The sequence below is a fragment of the Mesoplodon mirus genome, assembly GCF_964341445.2.
Source record: "Mesoplodon mirus genome assembly, chromosome: 15".
NCBI classification, from domain to species: domain Eukaryota; kingdom Metazoa; phylum Chordata; class Mammalia; order Artiodactyla; family Ziphiidae; genus Mesoplodon; species Mesoplodon mirus.
The window spans coordinates 24269881-24294402 of NC_138991.1; the positions used below are offsets into that span (position 1 = coordinate 24269881).

The 24522-nt window shown below is 49.2% G+C and overlaps 1 protein-coding gene across 6 annotated transcripts; it reads left to right on the forward strand.

Annotated features, from left to right (window-relative positions):
* Window positions 1-87: 87 nt before the first annotated feature.
* Window positions 88-23456, forward strand: GGT7 (gamma-glutamyltransferase 7). 6 transcript variants are annotated; one of them, XM_082643997.1, is made up of 16 exons: window positions 88-312; window positions 7116-7351; window positions 7729-7880; window positions 9127-9256; window positions 10242-10309; window positions 10525-10598; window positions 10932-11128; window positions 13051-13138; window positions 15075-15202; window positions 15372-15460; window positions 17098-17247; window positions 17368-17485; window positions 18258-18395; window positions 19549-19648; window positions 19794-19891; window positions 22781-23456. In XM_082643997.1, the coding sequence occupies exons 1-16, from the start codon at window positions 144-146 to the stop codon at window positions 22841-22843; spliced, it is 1998 nt and encodes a 665-aa protein (XP_082500123.1). In that variant the 5' UTR covers window positions 88-143; the 3' UTR covers window positions 22844-23456. The 6 variants fall into 6 exon arrangements, with proteins under 6 accessions (XP_082500123.1, XP_082500127.1, XP_082500122.1 ...); XM_082644001.1 differs by lacking the exon at window positions 19794-19891 and having other exon boundaries at window positions 9127-9244; window positions 19549-19641; XM_082643996.1 differs by lacking the exon at window positions 19794-19891 and having other exon boundaries at window positions 89-312.
* Window positions 23457-24522: the final 1066 nt, after the last annotated feature.

Sequence of the window (24522 nt, forward strand, 5' to 3'; positions counted from 1 at the left end):
AGGCGCCCCCTCCCGGCGGTCCAGGAGCTCAGGCCCCGCCCTCCTCCCTCCTCCCCACCGTCCCCCCCACCCACCCCAGCCCCAGCCCGGCCCCCGCCGCCCCACTTCCGGCAGGCGCTGCGCTGCTGGGGGCGCGGGCGAGGATGGCGGCAGAGAACGAGGCCAGTCAGGAGAGCGCCCTGGGCGCCTACTCGCCGGTGGACTACATGAGCATCACCAGCTTCCCGAGGCTGCCGGAGGACGAGCCGGCGCCCGCGGCCCCTCTGAGGAGCCGCAAGGACGAGGACGCCTTCCTGGGAGACCCAGATACCGGTGAGGCCCGCTGGCCCCGTCCCTGCCCCCTGGGACGTCCCCGGTCCTCCTTCATGTACGCGAAGCATCACCTCCAGCTCCATCTCCCTAATTCATTCCCTTCCTCCTGGACCTCTCCCTTCTCCTCCCTTGTGTCTGTTAATTATCTGGTGGGGCTGGGGATGCATTTCTGCCTTGGAGGCTTAGGATGCGACAAGGGAGAACGATGCTAGGGACTGCAGTAGGAGGGTTGGGGGTTACCCCCTTGGGAAGAACCAACTAATAAGGAAGGAATGTTGGCGGGGAGTTCCTAAGGAACAGCTGTGATCACCTAGAAGAGGATTTTCTCTAGTCACAGAGAGCAGGATAGGAGAAACCCAGTCAGAGACTGCAGCAGGATGGATAGAGGCTAGATCTTGAGAAGAACTTCCCCACAGCCAGGGATTGTGGGAAGGAGAGACCATGAGAAGAAGCTGAGCATCTCTTCGTGTCCAGGGAGGGGTAAAGAGAATATGATTCCCATCCATCTGCGAGTGATGGGTACTGGGAGACAGGGGGATGGACTGCATGACCTCTCAAAGTCCTTGGGGACCAGAGCACCTTCACTGCCCTGTGGATACCTCACCCCTCCCAGAGCAGTGGATCAGGCCAGGATGTTAGTAAGGTACCCTGCCCCCTAGGAAGCAGGCTCCAGAATTTTACTGTATTCTCTTCAACCCTCTGCGGGAACTGCAAGGGGTGAGAGTAGGGAGGGAGGAGACAGGGCTTGGGGGACACCTGGGGCTGAGAGCTGTCTGAACATTTCTTCCCTAATGCTCTTTCTCCTGTCCATGTGGCTCAGCTTCTCTCCTCCCCTCCATTCTTCACCCTCCATCCTCCATCCCCCATTCCCTCAACGTCACTTCCTGGCATTAGAGCCTCCTTCTACTTCACTCTCTCTTCCTCTCAGTGCCTGCACTTGAGCCCTATCCCTCACCAGCCTGGCAGATCCTGCTTCTCTTGCCCAGCCCTCTCTGGCCTGGCCCTTCTGTGGCTACTCCTAGCCTGACGGCCCCAAATTCTTTCCCCCTCCACAATTCTCCAGTCACCTGGCCCTGACCAGCAGCCCCTGCCAACCTGACTATCTTGTACCCTTCCTGGAGGGGGTTTGAGGGGAGGGTGGGGAGGCTTATGGTCATCACATGTCAAAGCCGCAGATTAAAACTTCTTTTCTGAAGGGAGTAGCCCTGGAATCAGGAGGTAGCAGGGAGAGAAGTGGGAGGATGTGTCCTGGTGGATACCAGCCTGAAACCAGGTCCTTTGTTCAGGAGCCAAGAATACCACTTATGGTCCCAGCACTGCCCTGACTCACTGTGTGACAATGGGCACACCTACCCTGACCTAGGTCTTAGTTTCCTCTTCCAGCTCAACTGGGAATGCCTATCGCTCCCAATCTAGAGATTGGAAACCCCTGATATGTTTTATCCTCCTTTCCTATGAATGTCTTAGCATTTATCAAAACCTGTGATTATTTATTTGTGCAACCTTTGATTACCCCATGTCTATAAGCCCTGTGAGGATGGGATCATGACTGTCTTGTTCACCATCCTTTCTGCACCATCGAGCACAGTGCTAAGCTCTCAATAAAAACTGTTGAAGAAATAATTGAATGAAAGAGAAGATCTCAGGATGAAAGAATGGCAAGGGAGGGAGTTCTCAAACCTCAGGGAGTTCCTTGAGGAGTTAATACAGGCTCTGCCCTCAACTGTATAAAAATCCAGCAGAGACCCTGGTCACCTGAGTTTCTAGGGAGCTGCACCTTATGCCAAGTTGTGCACTAAGGTTCCAAGGACCTTGCCATCCTGCCTGTGTAGTCATTTCAATACCATGTCTCCCAGCACTACTTCCAAGCCCCAAGGCTCCTCTGGCCCAGCTGGACCAGCCTGCTGGCTAACATGACCCCCTATGTTCTCAACCTGCTGGTGCCACCTGATGGTACTGCCCCATCCTCTTATGCAGGACTTTGGTTGTGCCCAGCCAGCCTCTAGCCTGCCATTCCACAGAACCAAGTGCCAGGCACCCCACAGCAGGCCCTGTGGAAAACAGAGCTAGATGGTGACCACTCCAAGATTGGCGAAAACTTTCTTTGCTCTTTTCTGAGCTCCAGGCCCGTGTGTTCTTCTCTCTCCCAGACATCTGCCTCTAGATGTCCTGCAAGTCCCTCACCTTCAACATGTTCCATGCTGTACTCATCCTCTCTTCCCCATACACCTGTTCTTCCCCCAATGTCATTCTCAATTAATGACACTGCCATCCATCCAGTCCCCAAGGTAGAAGCCTAGGAGCCACCCATGATTCTCTCCCTTCTGCTCACTTCTAAATAGTGGTCAGATGCTCTCTGTCTTCCTCCTAAGTATCTTCCAAATTCCATCTCACCATCCCTGTCATCACCACTGTAGACTAAGCCACCATCCTCTCTTATCTCTATTACCCATAGGCTTCTAGCTATTCTTCCTGCTTCCTGACTCTCCCCCACCCGCTCCCAACCCAATCCATCCAGCACCCTGCTTTTCTGATCATGTCACTCCCTGTTTCAAAAATCTTTAGTGATTCTCCCCTTAGGGGAGTAAGCAAGCCAGGGACCGAGTCAACTCTCTTCAGGGTTCATTTGTCATAAACCCAGCTAAAACTGAGCTACATTTAAAAAGAGAATTTTATTGGGTAGCATAACTGAAAAGTTCAGGATATAGGGCTTCAGGCATACCTGCATTGAGGTACCTGAAAAAGATTTGGATTTTCTCCATCTTTTGCTTTCCCTTCATTTTTATGGGCTTCATCTTCGGGAAACCTCCCATCTTGTGGGAGCAAGATGCCCCCAGCAGCAACAGGCTTACATCTTACCACGTTAGCAATCTAGACAAGAAAGTCTTTCTCTTTCCCAATATTTTAGCAAAAAACAAAACAAAACAGAGTTTGAATATCATTGGTGCTGGTGCTGGTCACGTGAACCTAAACCAATCACTGTACAGAGGTGCCTGTTCTGATTGGCTAGGCCTAGGTCATATACTCACTCTGATCAGGAATGAGGGAATGAGGAAGGAGAAAGGGGATTTGGTGTTCTCTAAAAGAAAATTGAGTGGGGAATGGTGACCAAGCAGATAAAAATTAGATGCTTGGGCTTCCCTGGTGGCGCAGTGGTTGAGAGTCCGCCTGCTGATGCAGGGGATACGGGTTCGTGCCCCTGTCCAGGAAGATCCCATATGCTGCGGAGCGGCTGGGCCCGTGAGCCACGGCCGCTGAGCCTGCACGTCCGGAGCCTGTGCTCCGCAATGGGAGAGGTCACAATAGTGAGAGGCCCGCGTACAGCAAAAAAAAAAAAAAAAAAAAATTAGATGCTTACTAAGCCAACTGCCTTCAGACAACTCCTGCTGTTGTCCCACAAATTCAGAATAGCCAAAATTAAACTCACCCTTTTTCTCCCAAACGACTTGTTTCTTCTGGTCCCAAACTAGCCTTTTCCCAATGTCCTGCTGTTGTCCTTACACATCAGCAAAATCAATGGTATTGCTTCCCCACCACTTACACAGTTGGTACTCAGTAAATATTTTTATTGAATAAATAGCTAACAATATTCATTTATATTTATATTATATATTCATAATAAATTATTGGTAGAATAAGAAGTCTTGAATATATCTAACTCTGATGGGGCCAAGTCTTGAATATATCTAACTCTCCTGGCTCCTCATATCTGATTGGAGAAAACAGATTTAAGGGTAAGTGCCTGGAAATATCAACTTGAATTAGTTTATCAACTGTGAATCAGTTTTCTTTACAGACTCTGGTGCTCGTGCTGAGGGTTAGAAGCAAGCATGATCAACTGAGGGGGGGCTTCCAGAAGACAAGTCTCTTTTTTTTTTTTTTTTTTTTTTTTGCGGTATGCGGGCCTCTCACTGTTGTGGCCTCCCCCGTTGCGGAGCACAGGCTCCGGACGCGCAGGCCCAGCGGCCATGGCTCACGGGCCCAGCCGCTCCGCGGCATATGGGATCCTCCCAGACCGGGGCACGAACCCGTATCCCCTGCATCGGCAGGCGGACTCTCAACCACTGCGCCACCAGGGAGGCCCCTGGAAGACAAGTCTCTTTTTTTAAATAGAAATTTAAAAACAAATTATATGTTCATGGTGAAAAAAAAGAACAGTGAGAAAAAGTACACGTCCTCTTCTCCATTCTTATCTCCTGCAGTTTTTCCTGTTTATTTAAAAATATATGTATTGATTTTAAAAAACAAAAGAAATATATGTAAGTGGTAAAAATTTTAAACAAAAAATTCTCCCACTCCATCTCATTCCCATCTTCACTATCTTCCCCCAAAAGTAACCACCATGAAGAATTTCTAAAAATTATCTATATATGTATGTGGCTTCTTATTTATACAAAAGAGGGGAGTATGGATTATGGAGGTCCTTGAACACCAGGTTAAGGAGCTTGGATTTTTATCATTTTGGCATTGATGAACCATGATAGTATTTTAAACAGGAAAATATAACAGTCAATTCTTAATATATCCCACAGACTTTTAAAGGGGTTATACTCCTAGGCTATAGTAGCAAGTGTTCAAAAATATTTTGAATGAATGAACTTTTAAAAACACATTTTGAGTACAGTCACATATTAAGGTCAAGGTATCAGGCTATTTCTTTACTATTCACAAGCACCCAGGACCCTTAGACCATTTAGAGACCTAGGTTCAAGGCTAATATATCCCAGAGGAAGGAAGCTATGGGATGGAAGAGGGTCTTGGCCCTGGCCAGGGTGGAAAAGAAATAGAAATAACTTTGAGTGAGCACCTACAGAGTGCCTGGTATACATCACCTTTTTGAATCCTTGTACCCATCCAGCCAGTTAGGGATCAGCTCCATTATTAGGATGAGGAAAGTGAGGCTCATGACTTGAAATGACTTGTCCATAGTCACCCAGCAAGTAAGTAGCTTTCAAATGTCCCCTGCCTCTACTTTTATTATCCTTAGATCCATTCTCCAGATAGCAGCCAGAGGGATCTTTTAAAAACACAAAACAGAAGGCTTCACATTCTTGCTTAAAACTTTCCAGTGGCCTCCTGTGGCTCTCAGGGTAAAATCCAACCTTCTCACTAAGCCCTCAAGGCCCAGCGCATCTGCCCTAGCCTCCACCTACTACTACTCTTCCTTTCCCCTTGCTCACCACACCAGAGCCACCCCAACCTTGGTTATTTGTTTTCTAATGCACCAAACTTATTCCTACATTAAGGCCTTTGCACCTGCTGTTCCTTCTTTGTGGAACACTCTACACACTCACTCCTTGCTCTACATATGGCTGGCTCCTCATCCCTTAGTTCTCAGCTTAAAAGTCGCCTCTGCGAGAGTCCTTGCCTGACTTCCCCAGCTAAGTGCCTCCAACATGTACCATTATTCTCTATCATTTCATCCTTTTTTGTTGTTGTTATAATTCTATTCTTTTTTTTAATTGAAGTATAGTTGATTTACAATGTTGTGTTAATTACTGCTGTACAGCAAAGTGACTCAGTTATACATATATACATTCTTTTTTTTTTTTTTTTTTTTTTTGCGGTATGCCAGCCTCTCACTGTTGTGGCCTCTCCCGTTGCGGAGCACAGGCTCCGGACGCGCAGGCTCAGCGGCCATGGCTCACGGGCCCAGCCGCTCCGCGGCGTGTGGGATCTTCCCGGACCAGGGCACGAACCCGTGTCCCCTGCATCAGCAGGCGGACTCTCAACCACTGCGCCACCAGGGAAGCCCCATATATACATCTTTTTCACATTCTTTTCCATTATGGCTTTTTAAAAATATTTATTTATTTAGTTAGTTAGTTAGTTTTGGCTGTGTTGGGTCTTTGTTGCTGCGCACAGGCTTTCTCTAGTTGCGGCGAGCGGGGCTACTCTTTGTTGTGGTGCGCGTGCTTCTCATTGCGGTGGCTTCTCTTGTTGCGGAGCATGGGCTCTAGGCGCGTGGGCTTCATTCAGTAGTTGTGACCCACAGGCTCAGTAGTTGTGGCGCACGGGCTTAGTTGCTCCGTGGCATCCCGGCACGGGATCTTCCCGGACGAGGCTCGAACCCGTGTCCCCTGCATTGGCAGGCAGATTCTTAACCACAGCACCACCAGGGTAGTCCCTCCATTATGGCTTATCACAGGATATTGAATATAGTTCCCTGTGCTATACAGTAGGACCTTGTCATCCTTCTCTTTCTTCATAGCACCTGCCACAGCTTGTAATGATATACTCCTTTACTTGTTTATTATCTTCTTCCTCCACTGGTTTTCAAAACCCATGAGGGCAGGAACTGTTTGTTCCTTTCCCCTAGCATCTAGCATGGGACCAGACAAATAGCAGACCCTCCATATTTGTTGAATGAATGAATGGATGGATGGAACCTGAAAACAAGGTTGGAAGACAGGGCCCCTCCGCTCAGTTTATGGAGCTGCCTCCTTGCACAGAAGCCTGGGCCCCAGCTGGGGCAAGATCTGGTTTCCAGGGAGGGCCCAACCCCTGCCTCTCCAGGAAGTGTTCTCAGCCCTGGGTCCTGGGTCCCGGGCATTGTGGCCTAGGGATCGGAATCCAGCCGCCCTGATGCCCAGTTGGGGGTCCCTGTCTCTTCCAAGCGGGGACCAACCCCCACGGCCCTCCCTGGGGTACATGGGGAGACGCTGAAAGGGGAGCAGTGCTGTCTAGTGGAGTTTGACTGGGGGTGGTGGGGGGCAGAGAGAGGTGGGGACACGGAACAGCCCCGCCTAGAGGGCGGGCAGGGCCGGGTAAGAGGCGCCCAGACCGACCCCCGCCGCCCGCAGACCCGGAGTCCTTCCTGAAGTCAGCGCGGCTGCAGCGGCTGCCGTCGTCGTCGTCGGAGATGGGCAGCCAGGACGGGTCGCCGTTGCGGGAGACGCGCAAAGACCCGTTCTCCGCGGCAGCGTCCGAGTGCTCCTGCCGCCAGGACGGGCTCACGGTCATCGTCACGGCCTGCCTCACCTTTGCCACCGGTGTCACTGTGGCGCTCATCATGCAGATCTACTTCGGGGACCCCCAGGTGAGGAGGAAGCGGAGGGGGAGAGGAGAGGACCTTGGGAGGAGGGGTGAAGAAGCGCTTAAGGAGACCTTGGGAACTGAGGAATGTCTGAGTGGTGAAAGGGGGCCAGCAAATGGAAAGGGGAGAGGGCAGTGACATGGGAGAGGAAGGTCTCAAGGGGGGGCCTCCTGGGCGTGAGGCCGACAGAGCTCAAAGAAGGGAACTGATCAGGTAGGAGGCACTTGAGGTAAGGAAAGAAGACTCGTAGGGGAGAGTCAAGGGGATAAAAGGGCAGGGCTCCCATCCCCACCCTCTGTTGGAGGTTCTGGGGTTAGTGGAGGTGCCTTAGGGAGGCAGGGGGCCCCTTCTGCGCCCACCTAGTCCCCTCCCCCTTCCAGATCTTTCACCAGGGCGCTGTGGTGACTGATGCCGCCCACTGCACATCGCTGGGCATAGAGGTGCTCAGTAAACAGGGATCTTCCGTGGATGCAGCTGTAGCAGCAGCCCTGTGTTTGGGGATCGTGGCTCCTCACAGTTCTGGCCTGGGCGGGTAAGAAGCTCCCAGCTGCGGAGGTTGGGGTGCCCCAGGCCTCCTTCTGTCTCTTGGTCTGTGGGCCTCACGTGCGCTTCTCCAAGTTTGAGCAGAGGGGCAACTGGGCCCCATCTCCTTGCATTTTCTCTTTCTACACCCAATCTTACCCCTTCTGTTTACATGGAGTCCAAGGAGGTGTTTTCAGAAGATTTTTCTTTAACTGGGAAAAGGATTTCATAAACTCTAAAGCAAGGTACACAGTTGGGGGTATACTGTCATTAATTAAGGCTGTGATACTTCAACTTTTAGGGTTTACAAATCCTTAAAACAAATCCCTGTGAGTCTGATGAAAGCAATGGATCCTTTATCCTCCAAAATACACTCCAGGGTAAGACTTCTTAAAACAGAGACTATAAACCGGCCACCCATGGGCTACACCCGGCACACAGCCTGGTTTAGTTTACACACTTAAATTTTTAAAAATTTGGTTGTTGATGTTAAAAAGTTGAGAATTTTCATAAAAATCCAGATTTCTAACATTTCTTGAACAATCAGGAGACCTAATAACATTGGGCCTACATTCTCACCTGGCTGCAGTTATCTGGAGCTGAATAGAAGCTGTTTCCCGTGATGGGGCTTGTACTGTCCACTTGGCCATAGTTCCTACCACTCCCTTTTGTTTAGCTGTCCTGCTTTCCCTATTATGTTAGCTGGCAGGCCAGTTATCTCAGATGTAACCCCTGTCTCAGATGGAAGCAAACCACAGAAAAGGGACAAGCTGACTAAGTCCATATCTTGGCTCCTGAAAGACCAGCCTTCCAGGCCCTATGAAAGAAATTCCACTTTTGGTTGTGTACAGTCTGTCCTTACATAATTCAGTCCTGGGAGAGGGAGAGGGGTGTACCACAGAGGCAGGTGCAGGAAGCTGGCAGGGGTCCAACTGTGGTGGGAGGTGGGGGTGGAGGGCGAGCAGAACATCCCGCTCTCCCAGTCTCTGGATTTTCCCTCGTCAGGGATTAAAGGCTCCAATAACGGGCTGGAAGAGGTCCATGGACTCTGGGTCCCCCACCCCCTTGATTTCACTCCCCACCCTGGTAGGGTAGCTGAGTCTCTGAATCTCTGCTGGGGAGGGAGCTCAGACACCTGACTCCTGATGACAGACTGAACCTTTAGCCATCAGCGTGGGGGGCTTGAGGAACGGCAGGTTAATTGTTCAGAGGAGTGGCATCTTATCATCACCCTCCCCCTTCCGTGTCTCTCCTAGTGGGGGTGTGATGCTGGTACATGACATCCGACGGAATAAGAGCCACCTAATTGATTTCCGGGAGTCTGCACCAGGGGCTCTCAGAGAAGAGGCCCTGCAGAGATCCTGGGAGACCAAGGTGGGGAGCCTGGTGAGAAGAGGGGGTGTCTCCCTTCACTGCCCTTCTGCTAACCCAAGCATTACCTTGCTGAATATTTACTATGGAGGTGAGGGAAAGAGTTAAGCAGGATGCTCTTAGGCTCTGAGGGAGATAGGCAGCCCCCAAAATAAAATAATGAACCAGGACTTCCCTGGCGGTCCAGTGGTTAAGACTCCACGCTTCCACTGCAGGGGATGCGGGTTCGATCCCCGGTAGGGGAAAGATCCCGCATGCTGCAAGGTGCAGCCAAAAATAATAATAATAATGAACCAGAAAATCTGAATGTTTGATAACAGGCAGTGCAGCACCACCTTACTTCTCTGGTGACCTTGCCTATCTGGCACATAAGAAGGAAGAAAAAGAGCCACTGAGCAGTCTGAGATGTTACAAAGTAGCTGCACTATCACTCACACATCTCATTCTGAGGCTGTTATTCGTAACTTTCCTAGCCCATGACGTACTGGAAGATTACAGAGGAACTGCTGGAGGCAAACCCGCTATCTACTGAGAGCAAAGGAGGAAATAGAATTACTTGGAAAAATAGATATTTAGTGCAGTGGCAAAAGCCAAACACACCCTTGAATTATCACAGTTCAGAGTAATGGTGGTGTGTTAATGAAAACGTTAAATGAAGGTCACTTGTCCACTGTTTTAAAAGGCAAGAGTAGGTATAATCCAATCTAGACAGGTTTCCATCTAAATTGTTATGTCTTGGCTCTTAAAAGGGTTTGCTTAATTTATAAATCCCTCAGCTATGACAGATAAAGGAGGCCTTTCTGCATTTGCTGATAGGAAGTCAGGGAGGTGGGAGGGATGCCTGCTGGGGATAGCTTGTCCCTCCTCTGGGATACTTGGCCTGTGTCTCTCCCCTGTGCCAGCCCCCCATCCCTGGCTTGGGGCTCTGCGGAATTCAGCCCAGCGCCCCCCCTTCCAGTGACCTGGTCTCCTCTCTCCCTCACCTGCCCGCCTTGCCCAGCCCGGGCTCTTGGTGGGGGTTCCCGGAATGGTGAAGGGGCTACACGAAGCTCACCAGCTCTATGGCAGGTAAAGGTTCTCCCCCTGGGGACCAGGGGCCCCTGCCTGCACTCCTCCTTGGGTGGCCTTCTCCTACCTTCCTGGATTCTTCCCTTCCCAACTCCCCCCTCCTAATATCCCCTTCCCTTGCCAGGACTCTCCTTCCCTGGAACCCCCCTCCCCCCCCAGGACCCTTCTTCCTCCCCCCAGGACCTCCTCCACCCCCTGCTCTCCGGCTCCCCCAGGCTGCCATGGTCCCAAGTCCTCGCCTTCGCAGCAGCTGTGGCCCAAGATGGCTTCAACATGACCCATGATCTAGGTCAGTGGGGCCTGGGGGTGGAGGGAAAGGCATGAGTTTGATGGAGAGGGGAGAGGGAACCTCTGCGATTTAGGTCCTAAGCCAGGAAGTGCCTCTCTTCCAGTTTGCTCCTCAGACCCCCTCCCCACACCACCCTACCTTCACTGGGAGGGATCCTCCAATGGAGGGGGGATCTGGGAATGGCCCATATACACCACCACTACCCCCACCTCCTCTGTAACAGGCTCCTGGGGGGCCGGAGGGCTTAGGGCCGGCCTCTCAGCCCTCACCCACCCCACCTGTTGCGTGTACAGTCCCAACACCCCCATCCCAGCCTCGTGTCCCTGCCCGCAGCCCAAGCCCTGGCCGAACAGCCACCACCCAATGCATCTGAGCGCTTCCGTGAGACGTTCCTGCCCTTGGGTCACCCGCCACTACCTGGCTCACTGCTGCGACGGCCTGACCTGGCGGCGGTGCTGGATGTGCTTGGCACCTATGGCCCCGCTGCCTTCTATGCCGGTGGCAACCTCACGCTGGAGATGGTGGCAGAGGTGAGCGTGTGGGGCACCCCCGGCCCTGTGGCGGAGGACCCTACTGCAGAGAAGTCCTCTTCCCCCTTACTTCCCTGTCTTTCTTTCTGCATATATTTACTGCGGATTCCATTTACTTGAAATTCTAGAATAGACAAAACTAACCTCAGAATCAGATTAGTAGTTTGGGGGATTGGAGGGGTTGACTGGGATGAGGCACAAAGAACCTCCTAGGGTGATGAGAATATTTTGTCTTGATTGAGAGCGGTACCTTTGAGCTCCCCAGGGCTGGTGCCAACCTGTATAGTGGCTTGTCCTGGCCCTCCCAGGCCTGGTGGAGACCCATGATCAGCCTCAGCTTCCCTGAGCCCACAATCCCACCCTGCTCCCTGGATTTTCTACGGACCGAGGGAGACACCATCTTCACTGGTGACTGTCAGGACTGGGGAGGATTGACACAAGGGCTTACCACCCAACCCCAAAGAGTCTTAATCTGAGGCAATAATGGGTTCTGAGAACTATTGTTGGTAGTTCGAAACCACTAACGGAAAATTTTGTTCTAGATAAGGATACACAGACCAACTCAGTGATTGTCTCATCTGTGCAATGCGGGTGGTTGTATCTATCTCTGCCATACAGTTGTGGCAATTAAACAGGTCCATCATTCATTCTACTTTCATGGAGAGCCTGCTTTGTGCCAGCTTCTGTGCTGGGCATTGGAGTTATGGATGTGGTGATAGGTGCCTGTCTCAAATGGACATCCCTGGAAAGTCCAGCAGCATACTGGTTTTAGATCTACTGGGTCCAGGGACTCCATCTACATTGTAAGGACTTGTTCTGTCTCTCTTCCTTTCGGCCTCACAACTCTACTTTCCGCTGTTTGAAATCACTCTGTCAGATCCTTTCCACACCTGCTCTCCACCAGCCATCCTTCCGGCAGGCCGTCCCAGAGAAAGAGCCTTTCTCATTCAAATAGTTCCAGCAAAGCCTCAAGGTTATGTCTCATCAGCCCATCATAGGTCTCATGACTATTCCCAAACCAGTCATGGTAGCACAGAAAAGGAATGATCTGATTAGCCAGACCTGGGTTGCATATCCTCTCCTGGTGGTGGAGAAGGGGATGAAGGAAACTCTAACAAAGACCATCAGAGCTTTAAGAGAGAAAAACCCAAAGCTGAGTTTATTAACTTACCAGACAAAGCCAAGAAATTCAGTGTGTAGGTCATTGAGGGTAGATTAGAAGTCAGGGGCTTCAGGTACTTAAAAGTACTAAAAAAGGAGAGGATTCCTAGTGGTTATGCTAATTTAGGATTAAAAATTAGCACGCTGGATAGAATGAGCCCATCAGTTTGTACAAGATTAGATCATTGGTCAGTAGAGTGCTCAGTTACGTCCAGTAAGGGTTGTCCTGCGAGGGTCATCCAGAGTTCATGGTTTTGAGTGGCTTTAGTTGGTTATAGTGAAATGCAGAATTCAGTTTTGATATCTCCTAGGCAAGTGCTGCTGTAAGTGGAAAATCTTCCTTCTACATAGGCAGAGGGCAGTATGTGCAAAGACATGTAGTCATGAGTTCAGGACCTGCAAGTCACTCTGGGTCGCTGAATAGAGCTCATTGGGGAATAGCAGGACGTGAAGTGGGAGAGGTAGGCAGGGGCCAGATCACAAAGGGCCTTGAATGCCAAGCTAAGGAGGTCATTCATAGATTGTATCCAGTACAATGTCTGGCACATAATGGGTGCTTATTGTTAGTGCTTTTCCCCTTCCTTTTTCCTGGGGTACCCACAGCTGATGGGGTCCCTAAAGGCCATGATGGGAACTGCAGAAGGCACAATATTTATAACCATTTGATCTGTGTATGATCCAAACATATACCTTAGGCTAAACTGCATGCTCACAGTGTGGTGTGTGACTCACAGTGGTGGGGGTCATTCTCTCCCCTCCAGGCTCAGCATGCAGGGGGTGTCATAACTGAGGAGGACTTCAGCAACTACAGTGCCCTCTTGGAGAAGCCTGTGTGTGGCGTGTACAGAGGTGACCTCTCCCCCAGCTCCCAGGGTCCCCACTCAGGAGAAGCCTCCCAGTCCACGGCCACATCCTAATGAGCCTAATGGCTCCTCCCCATTTCACAAGAGAGAAACCGAAGCAATGAGCTGCCTAAACAGCCAACCGTTGAAGCAAGCCAGAATCAGCCTACTTCTAAAGTAGTTGTGGAGTCAGTTACCCCAAATATTTAGGATATGGGGAGGGAGGTCTGGTCAAAGGCTAAGGCCTGGAATTTGGGGTTCTGGCCGTAGGTTTACTTTTTCTTTAATAGATTTATTTTATTTATGTATTTATTTATTGGCTGCGTTTGGTCTTCCATTGCTGTGCGCGGGCTTTCTCTAGTTGCAGTGAGCGGGGGCTACTCTTCGTTGCAGTGCAAGGGCCTCTCATTGCGGTGGCTTCTCTTGTTGTGGAGCACAGGCTCCAGGCGTGCGGGCTTCAGCAGTTGTGGCTCGCGGGCTCCAGAGCGCAGGCTCAGTAGCTGTGGCGCACGGGCCTAGTTGCTCCGCGGCATGTGGGATCCTCCCGGACCAGGGCTCGAACCCGTGTCCCCTGCATTGGCAGGCGGACTCTCAACTACTGCACCACCAGGGAAGCCCCATAGGTTTTCTTGATTCAGGGTCTGTGTTGCCTCAGCCCGCTCCCCAGCCCCACTCTCACTGCCCTGTGCTTCCTAAGAAGAGTCCATAAGACCAAAATCCATCTTAGCTTCAGGTTAGAACAAACCCTTCAAGACAGTCAGAGACCTGCCCCCTCATTTTGCCAAAAGGAAACTGAGGCCCAGGGGAGGAATGGAACTTAGTCTGCCAAACTCAAAACCAGTGAGGAACCCAGAAATCCAAGCTTATGACATGGGTAAACTCCATGTTTGCAAACCCAAAGTGGTAGGTTCCTGAGTCCCTCAGAAGGTTCTCAGGCTTTCTCCCCTCGAGGAGACCCAGATAACCTCAAGCTCCAGGAGAGGCTTCCTCTGCATTCAGGATTCCAGGCCTCAATCTCTTAAGCCTGATTCTTCTACCAGAAGTGGTATTATACTGAGCAGAGGAAGAGCATAGCTTTGGAGCCAGGAAGACCTGGGTTTGAGTACCAGCTGTGCCATTCACCTTGAACAAGCCACTTCCCACTCAGAGCCTTGTTTCCCTCCTTAAAATGGAGATAATAATAGTGCCTACTGCTCAGGGTGCCCACGAGGAGGTGATGAGATGATGTTGGAAGTTATCCTGATCAGAATGGGCACTGAATGTGTAGTATTTGATTTCCATTTGCCCTCCGCAGCCTGGGTTCTCTTGGCAATGCCAGTACCTTGAGTACTCTGGGCTCCCCTTACCTCTTGTAACTTTGGACCAGCTTGCCTCTTTGTTACCTCAGTTTCCTTACCTGTAAAATGGGAATGATAACAGAACCCATTATGAGGATTAAATGAGTTAATTAGTTAACGTAACTGTCATGTGTCAAGTATTATTATTGTTCCTTTGATGTCCAGACATCCAATAACAGGGGCCTCAAATAGAAAGAGAAGTTTGCTGTTTCCAGGAAGTTTCAGGGGTGGGACCAGCAGGAGCCCTGAATAATATCCTGGCCTAAGGGAGGAGCTGAAAGGAGACACATAGTGGACCAGGACACTGGACATCTGGACACCTGTCCCTGCTCTGCCAATGGACTGCAGTGTGACTCTGGGCAAATCACAGTTTTCTTGAGCCTTAGTTTCCTCATATGGATGAGGAAACTAAAGACAAGTGTTCTGGGTTGGAGTCCTGGCCCTGCCCTTGACTTGCCGTGTGAACTTGGGTGGGTCCCTTTGCCTCCCAGTGTAGTTTTCCTACCTGATGAGGGGGGTCAGTGCAGTGGTTTCAGTCTGTGTGATGGAGAGATGTGGAGATGCCTTGACCTCTCCCCTGCCGTCGGTAATTTCCTGTCCTTTCAGGCCACCTGGTTCTCAGTCCCCGACCCCCACACACAGGCCCTGCCCTCATCAGTGCTCTCAACATCCTCGAGGGCTTCAACCTCACCAGCCTGGTATCCCGAGAACAGGCTCTTCACTGGGTGGCAGAGGTAAGGCTGACCCCTCCACTCCACCCTGGGTCTGGGGACACTAAGAGTGGGGGGATGGGGTAGTGCCAGAAGGCCTGACTAAATCACCTGCAAGTTTTCTCACACAGCACCTGGTGTGGGTGCTGGGAGGGGCTTGGCAACCTCTTCCACACCCCTCCTCTGTTTTCAGACCCTGAAGATCGCATTAGCTCTGGCCAGCAGACTGGGAGATCCCGCCTACGATTCTACCATCACTGAGAGCATGGATGACATGCTCAGGTGGGTCCCGAGGGGCAGGACCCTGGGTACTGCAGAGGCGGCGGTGGCAGGTGTGGGGAAAGAATCAGGTGAAAAGCAGCTGGTGGAGCAATAAGGCCTGAAGGCCCAAGTCAATTTCAGCGCAACCCCAACTCACAGTGTGACACTAGTTGCCTCACCTTGCGCCTTAGTTGCCACATCTGTACAACAAGGTGGTCTACTATATATAGCTCTCAAATTTTTTTGGCCCTAGCAGGGCACCTATATGGACCCATCTGTTCCCCCTTTTGAGTAGAAAAAGAAAGCCTAATAACAATGAAAAGAGCCCCCAAGCAAATACTAGAGGTGGTGGGGACTTTGATTCAAATGTACTTACATTAGCAGCATAACATAGTAGTAAGATTGTGGGCTCTAGTCGGACTGTCTCAGTTCAAATCCCAGCCTCACCATTCACTAGCTGTGCAGCCTTGGGCAAGTCATTTAAACTCTCTAAGTCTCAGTTTCTACAAGGGCCTGCCATTAACAGTGCCAGCCTCATGAGGTTGTGGTGCGGACTAAAGAAGATCATACATGCAAAGCACTTAGCAAGTTGTCTGGCACATAATAAATATTCAACGAATATCATTGTTATTCTCAATTGGCAATAGAGGGAAGATTGATTACTATTTAGCTGCTACTATAACTGACTTAAAGGCTAGCTAAAGGAAAAATCAGAAGCCAAAAATATAGTTCATATAAATTTATACTGATACTCAAACAACCCTCTATGAATTAAGTTGCAAATGATGAGACTAAATGAACAGCTAATAATTAAAAAGCAGAAACAGCAGCAACCAAAAACAAAAACCAGCTCAAGGCCACAAAGATAAAGCCTAAAAACCAAGCCTTCCCCCCCGCCTGCCCCCAAACCACTTGAAACAAAACCCTCTGTGTGGCCACTAGCCCTCGTGGTTGAAAACTGAATGGACGTCCTCAGTAATCCTTGGTAACTTGTCATTCTCTAGTCAGTTAGAATAACTAACTAACCATTATCAGGTAAGAAACCCTCAGTTGAACTTTAAAAATAGAAAATTGCATGTTTTCAAGATCAGTGCAAATTTAGCTCTAAAACACAAACACCGATGTTAAATTAATTTAATTTATCCAATAAATAGTTATTGCTGTGCCAAGTCCTCCTGTGCTTTGAAGAAAAAATTCTAATAGCAAGTAAAGGTCCCTGTATACAAAACCCTCCTCTAGCTAAACTCTTAATAAAACTTTAGTTCTGGACTACAAACGCTAGGTTAAATGAATTCAGTTTGTTCATTCAAAACAAATATTTTCTGAGCATCCCCTATGTTCCAGGTACTTTCATAGAAAGGATTAAATGAATATAGTCAAGTTACTAAAAGACTTGATTTAAGCATGAAATAATTTCAACACTGCCTCTAGAAGAAAACCTGAATAACACCTAAGTAAATTCATTCAGTTCAATAACTATTTCCTGTTTATTCCCTATATGCTAGGAATAAATGAGCCTCTGCTCTCATAGACCTAACAGTTCAGTGGGGGAGGCAGATATTAATCAAATAATTGCACAAACAGTCAGCACAAAGTGTGGTAGGTGGGGTGTAATGAGAGCCTGTTGTGTGTTCATCTCCTACCTCTTGTCTTTTCAGCAAAGTGGAGGCTGCCTACTTCCGGGGCCAGATCAATGACTCCCAAGCAGCCCCTGTCCCACTCCTGCCCATCTATGAGCTAAATGGGGCTCCCACAGCTGCCCAGGTGCTGATCATGGGCCCTGACGACTTCATTGTAGCCATGGTCAGGTATGCCAGCTCAGACTCAGAACCTGGCACAAGAGATCATCTGGACCAGGAAGGAGGTGGGGGGGTGGGTGGGAGTGAGGGCAGGCACAGGGCTCACTTGGCCCTAACCTCGGCCCCCAGCTCCCTGAACCGGCCCTTTGGCAGCGGCCTCATCACCCCCTCGGGGATCCTGCTCAACAGCCAGATGCTGGACTTCTCTTGGCCTAACAGGACTGCTAACCACCCTGCGCCCAGCCTGGTAGGGCCTTGCTTTCCTCCTCCCCTGGGGACCCTGAGGCTAGGTAGAAGGTGCAGTAGTATGCCTGCTCCTCCCTCCCCACTTCTTCTAGGAAATTATATTATAAAGAAAAACAGCCTAAACAAGGTGTCCACTTCATCTCCAGCCCAAGTCCAGGGCTTGGAGCCTGTTGGGTGCAAAGAAACCTCGTCCCATTCTGCTACCGTCTCACTGTGTGACACAGGGAAAGTCTTGCCCCCTCTCTGGTCCTCAGTTTCTTCACCTACTTTACAGTGAGGATATTGGCCCCCTTTTGATGCTTTGGGTACTTTTCAGCATTAGTAGTTTATGACTGTGTGATGCTGAGCACTAAAGGGGCACTGAAGAGGGACCCAAGAAGAAAGGAGATGTGAATTATTGTCTATTGTGAGAGCAGCATTCTTAACTCCCTGCAGGCTGGGACCCCAGCAGGACAAAGACAGATAGAGATGACCAGGGTGGGGATTATTCTGTTCTTTCTCATAGTCATCTTTCTTGGCTTGATCCCTCTCCTGCCACCCATGGTAGCCCCATAGCAGCCCCTTAGCTCAGTGAGTCCATTATCTACCTCAGTTATCCAGGGACCCTGCCCATTTCACAAACAGCAGACTGTGGCCTGGGGATGGGCCAGTCCCCATGAAGACTGCGCCTGTGGAAGATTCAGGAGAGAGAGATGTTGGAAGAGTGGTGGAGTAGCCCTTTCCTGTCTTGCCCCGCCTCTTATTCCCCTGTGGTCTCGGTCCTCTGACAACAGGAGAACTCGGTGCAGCCAGGGAAGCGGCCACTGTCTTTCCTGCTGCCCACTGTGGTCCGGCCAGCAGAAGGACTCTGTGGGACCTACCTTGCCCTGGGGGCCAATGGAGCTGCCCGGGGCCTCAGCAGCCTGACCCAGGTGAGTTTTCCCCCGTGATGGGCCTTTTGTGGCCAGGAGGCAAGCTGTGACCTGGGCTGCAGATGCCCCTCATGTCTCTGACTTGTCCTTATCTCACGCAGCAAACATGGGCTGAGGCTGCTTTGTGCCAGGCCCCTCCTGAGCACTGGGGACATGAACTACATTGTTTTTAGCAAAAAGGGAGCCCTGAATCGCCATGTCTTCTCAGGTTGCAGGGAAATCGCAGGACCAGTAGAACTGAGAGGTGATAGAACATCTGGGCTGCCTGGGTTCTGTCAATCTCTAGTCCCATCATGCCTCTAGTCAACATCTGAACAACAAGCAGCCTTCTTTAGAGTCTGCTTTTGAAAGGAAGGGCCTGCTACCTTCTAAAACACAACAGTTCCATGAATGTCTTGAGCATCTGATATATGTGTCAGGCCCGTACTTTGGCAGGTGGTGAGTTAACAAACCTGAGCTTTGGAATCAGACACCTCTGGGCTCAGCCTAAGTGCTGCCAGTTTCCAACTGTGTGGTGTTGGGGAATTCACTTAACCTCTCTGAACCTCAGTCTCCTCATCTGTAAAATGAAGATAATAACAAATAGCTAACATTTATGGAGATTTTACTAAGTGCCAGGCACAGTGTTACATGTGGTAACCCTTTTAAGCTTCCCAACTTTGGGAGGAATCCTTATTTCTATTTCATAGATGAGGAAACTGAGACCCAGAGAAGTTAAGAAGTTAGGTTCAGTTTAGTAAGAATGGGCAGACAGTTTGGTTACAGAGCCTACCTATACTTCCAGCCACTAAGCTGAAAGTACCCACATTATGCACTAGACCAGCCCCAGCTCTTAGCCCTCTCCTGGCCAAGAAGAAGGGAGGAGAGCCTTGGGTTGTATTAAAGGAGACTGGGTGCTAGTGATGCCTCCTCCCTAGCTCTCTCCAAACTCTGGAATGAATTGCTTTTCTTCTCTGGCCCTTGGTTTCCCCTCTGTAAAATGGAGACAGTCATTACAGGCCTGCCTGTTTTCTGGGGCTGTTGAGAAACTCAGATGACATCCCTGGTGTAAGTGTTCTAAAGACTAAGGAGTCTGGACCAGGGACGAAGGCTGTGGATTCCTGAACCCACACCTCTGGGACAGCCCTGACTTCTGCCCCTTGGCTGCCTACAGGTCCTGCTGAACGTCCTGACCTTGAACCGGAACCTGAGTGACAGCCTGGCCCGTGGCCGCCTGCACCCCGACCTGCAGACCAACCTCCTGCAGGTGGACAGTGAGTGAAGAGCAAAGGTCCCCATGGGGTGGGCACAGGGCAGGATGGAGAAAGGGGCTCCTCCCAAGGGTGCCCCTGCCTCTACCAGCACCAACTCCGTGCCAGTGAAAGTTTGGTTTCTTTTAACCAACTCCTACTGGAACAGTGGAAGATCTGCGGATTGGAACCTGTCCTGCCATTTCCTGGCTGTGGCCTTGGGAAATTCACATCTCCACTCTGAGCCTCGGTTTTCTCATTTGTAAAGTAAGATATAGTTGTTCATTTTGCAAACCATTCATTCAACAGTTTGTATTGAATACCTACTGTGTGCCAAGTATTATCCTAGGTGCTAGGGATACTGCATTTACAGGCAGACAGGAAAAGGAATAAAGAAATATGAAAAAGCAAAACAAATGCTCTGCAGAGCATTAAAGCAGGATGATGTATATGACTAACTCGATGACTGGGGAAGCGTTCTCTTTGGTGACATTTAAGCTGAGATCTGAAGAGTGAGAAAGAGCCCACCAAGCAGAGAACTGTGGCAGGCTTTGTAGGCCAAGGGAAATGCAAATGCAAAGAACTCACTGCAGGAATGGGCTTGGTGGTTTAGGAGTAGAAAGGAAACCAGGGTGAGTGAGGGTAAGCTAAGATCAGAAAGCAGGCAGGGGCCAGATCATAGACCTTACAGATTATGGTGAGGAGATAGACTTTCCTCTAAAAAGGACGGGTGCTTAATTTTGGACACAGCTTAATTTCATAACTGGGAAAGTATGTGCACCTTTGAGGAGTTTTTATTAGAACAATGTATTATGCTAGTCCAAAGGGGATACAAAATTGCATGAGACATGGTCCTTGCTTATTCAGTCTCCCCATTTTACAGATAAAGAAACTGATGCTCACAGAGGTTATAAACTAGTCAAAGACAAACCAATAAATGGCAGAATTGATATCAGATACGTACCTGGTTGATACCAAAGACTCAGTTCTTTACCGCATGGCTCTTGATACCTCCTGGACTGAAGCATGGTAGAAGCCACAGACCTAATTCCTCAGTAGTCACACCCTGTGGTTGCTTAGTGACACCTGGATCCCAGCTGATGGGTGATGAGGCCAAGTCTTTGAAAATGAATATTGCTCAACTAACATCTTCAGGTCTCTGTAGAATATAAGGCTCTGTGCTCAGCTACTGTGGGGGTGAGGGTGCTCATCCCAGCCCTCCCTTGAGGGGCACACAGTCTAAGACAGGCTATGACGAGCAGAGGCTTGGTGAAGGGAAAGTTCACCCACCTGAGGGCTCCGGGAGGCTTAATGGAAGAGGTGACAACTGGCTGGACCTTGATGTATGAGCAGGAATTTGGCATGTGGAGGTAAAGAACACTCTGGATGGTGTCGGGTTGTTGGGGGGAACAGCTTGGGCAAAGCCAGAAAAAATGGCTCAGAGAACAGCCAGGGAGCCAGCTGGACTAGAGACATTGTTTCCCAAACTTCAGAATTTATCCAGTACCTTCATGACTTTTGACAGATTTGCACACCATCTAAAGCATTATTTACATGATGTGTGTCTACAAATGGATTTCCTTTTAAACCTGAATGTATTTTAAAAGTAAACCTTATATCATAATCACAAATGGAAAAATGGCATCATTTGCCACAAATAGATGATAAACAGCTACAAAAAAATCAAATGTTTCTAGGTTTTAGTTAGACATTTTTGCCCATAGAATGTTCTGAGGTCTGCTCTCTCTTTTAAGGGAGATTAGAAATGTTGGAGACCAGACTGGAACATAGTCCTTTCTGTTATCAAAAGGATTGAAAGTGAACCACAAAGGGAATATATTTCCAACTTGGTGATGTAATGCTATTTAATGTGTGTCTTTATCTCAAGAACTACCCCAAATCATCCCATTTGGGGAAGTAAGAAGATCAGATTTTTGTTGAGGAGTAGTAGGAGGTGAGGTTACAGGGCTTACCATGGAGGTTCATGTTAAGAAGTCTGGACTTTATCTAGTTGAGCAGGGGAGGGATATGACTCGATTTGTTTTATGTGGGGGAGGTGGATTGAAGGGAGGAGAACTTAAGTCAGAGAAACACAAGAAGAATCTGGGATAATGGTCCAGGCTAGAGATGATGAAGACCTGAACTTATGTGAGAGAGTGGGGATTTGTTCATTTATCTAGAAAATACTTGTTTAACATTTACTGTGTCCTCACCCTGTTCTTAGCACTGGGACTCAATAGTGAACAAGACAGCATTCTTGCCTTCAAAAAACTTACATTCTAGTGGAGAGAGACACAGTAAATAAATAAACAAGATGCAGGTAGCAGTAAGTACTTTGAAAGAAAATAAAGCAAGGTAAAGATGACAGGGGCCGCTATTTTAGATAGTGGCCAAGGAAGTTCTTGAAGACTGGAATGAAGTAAGGGAGCCAGTTTTGTGATTATCTAGTAGGAGAGCATTCTAGGCAGAGAGAACAGCAAGTGCAAAGGCCCTGAGGTAGGAGCGTGTTTGACCTACTTGAGGGACAGCAAGGAGGCTAGAGCAGAGTTAGGCAAGGGAGAGAGTAGAAGGAAATGAGGAGAGGAGTTTAGAGAGTTACAAGTTTCCAGATGATGTTGGGCATTAGAGGCCTTGGTAAGGACTTTGGATTTTATTCTAAGAGTCATCAAAGTTGTTGGAAGGTTTTGAGCAGGGCAAGTGACATGGGCTGACTAATGGCTGCTGTGTGAATAGGCTGTAAGGAAGGAGGACTGGAAGCAGAAAGACCCATTAGTGGGCTGTGTGGTAATCCTGGCAAGTAATGATGGCAGCTTGGCCTAGGCAGGTGGAATGAAGACCCCTAAAGCCAAGCCCTTTTTCCAATATTAAGAATGACTATACATTATCAATCACTTACTATATGCAAGGCTCTGAGCTTTGTGCATTGTGTGCATTGTCTTCTTTAATCCCTGCAACAACTTTATGTGGTAGGTTCTCAGATAATACCCATTTTATTATACATGATGAGACTGAGGCTCAGAGAAGTAAAGCAATTTGCCCAAGGTCATACAGCTCCTTAGTAGGGCATCCAGGACCAGGACTCAGGTCTGACCGTCAGACTCCTGAGCCAGTGCTCTAAACTCTCTGAATGTGTATATGTTGGGGAATGGTTTTCAGGTGAGTTCACAGAGGAAGAGATTGAGTTCCTGGAAGCCAGGGGTCACCACGTGGAGAAGGTAGATGTCTTGTCCTGGGTCCATGGCAGCCGGAGAACCAATAACTTCATCATCGGTGTGAAGGACCCTCGGAGCCCAGATGCAGCCGGAGCTACCATCCTGTAGAGCAGCAGGGTGGGGCGGGGGTCTCTTCTCCCCGCCTTTGCATGTTCCTAGAGTCCCTCCTTCTCCCAGGTTTGGTCTCAGAGGGACCCCAGGGATGCCCCAGATCAGGGGCCAGAGGGGATGCTTAGCAAACCCTATCTCGGAGTAACTGGAAAATTCTCCATCTGGAGGCCTGTGGTGGTGGCAGTGGTGGTGAGTGGCAGTGTCCACGACCAGGCAGGCAGGACCTTGAGGAGTCAGACTATCTGTCTGTCTGTCTCCTTTTCCTTAGCCATGCAGGCCCTGAGCTTAGGGCTGTGCTTGCAAACCCTTCTCAAGGGTCCTAACTACCCCAGCATCTCCAGCTGGGCCTTACCTGGCCTTGTTTTCCAGCTCCCTTCTCCTGTCCCCAGCCTCATTTCTGAAATGACTAGGATTTTTTAAAATGGACCGTCCTAGGGAGGAGGTGCTCCTCTCCTCCTCCCATCAGGTTGATCTGGGGGCCTTTCATCTGGGGTGGGCCCAAGGTGTGGGGTAGGGGTGGGGGTGGGGACCAGCTCAGGGGCTTCCATTTGCAAAGGGGAATTAAAGAAAGAATATTGCTTAACCACGGCTCTGACTTGATTTCTGTTTGGCTGTGTTGGGAGTGGGACTGAGAGAGGAGACCTTGGCTCACCTTGTCCCAGTAGCCCTGACTCCAGGCAAGCTGGAGTCAACTTTGTTGGGGTCGTAACAATATCTGCTGTCCATCAAAGACTTGCACTCATAAAAATAATTAATAATTATAATTATAGATAGAATCTATTGAACACTTAATGGGTACCAGGCTCTCTATGCTAAATGCTTTATGTAGATAATATTAATTACATTATAAATCTTCATTACAGACTTCATGAGGTTGGTACTAATATTATTCCCATTTTACAGATGGGACACTGGCAAAAAAGGTTAAGGGGCTTGTCTAATGTTCCTCATATATTAAATGGAAGAATTGGGATTCGATCTCAGGATGTTGAACTCCTAATCTATGCTCTTAACCATTTGCACGTCTACTAGGTAAAATATTTGTTATAAACTATACTTTATACAGTATATATCAGACAATAAGTACCTTTTACAAATTATATCATTCATGCATGAATGTACCTATCCATTATATTACAGGTACTTTGTTAGGCACTGGAGATTCAGGATTGAAAAATACAATTTTTTTTTATGGATTCGCAGTCTATAGGGAGTCAAACATTAAATAAATAAGGGCACAGATAGTTAGGGTAATTGCCATCATGATAAGCTCTGTGAGGAATGCTATGAGAATGTATAACAGGAAAGGTAATCTAGTTCAGTTGTGGGGTGGGATCAGCAAAGGCTTCCCCAAGGTAATGAAGAGATGAGTAAGACTGACAGAAAAGGATTAGATGTGGGGTGTGGGAGTGTCATTTTAGGCAAAGGGAACAGTGTGTGCAAAGGTCCCATGGTGAAGAGGAGAAAGAATGCCAGTGTATCCTTCCTAGAGCAGGGGTCAGTCAATAGACTTTTTCTGCAAAGGGCCAGATAGGAATATTTCAGTCTTTCAAGCCATGGTCCTTGTAGTAAGTA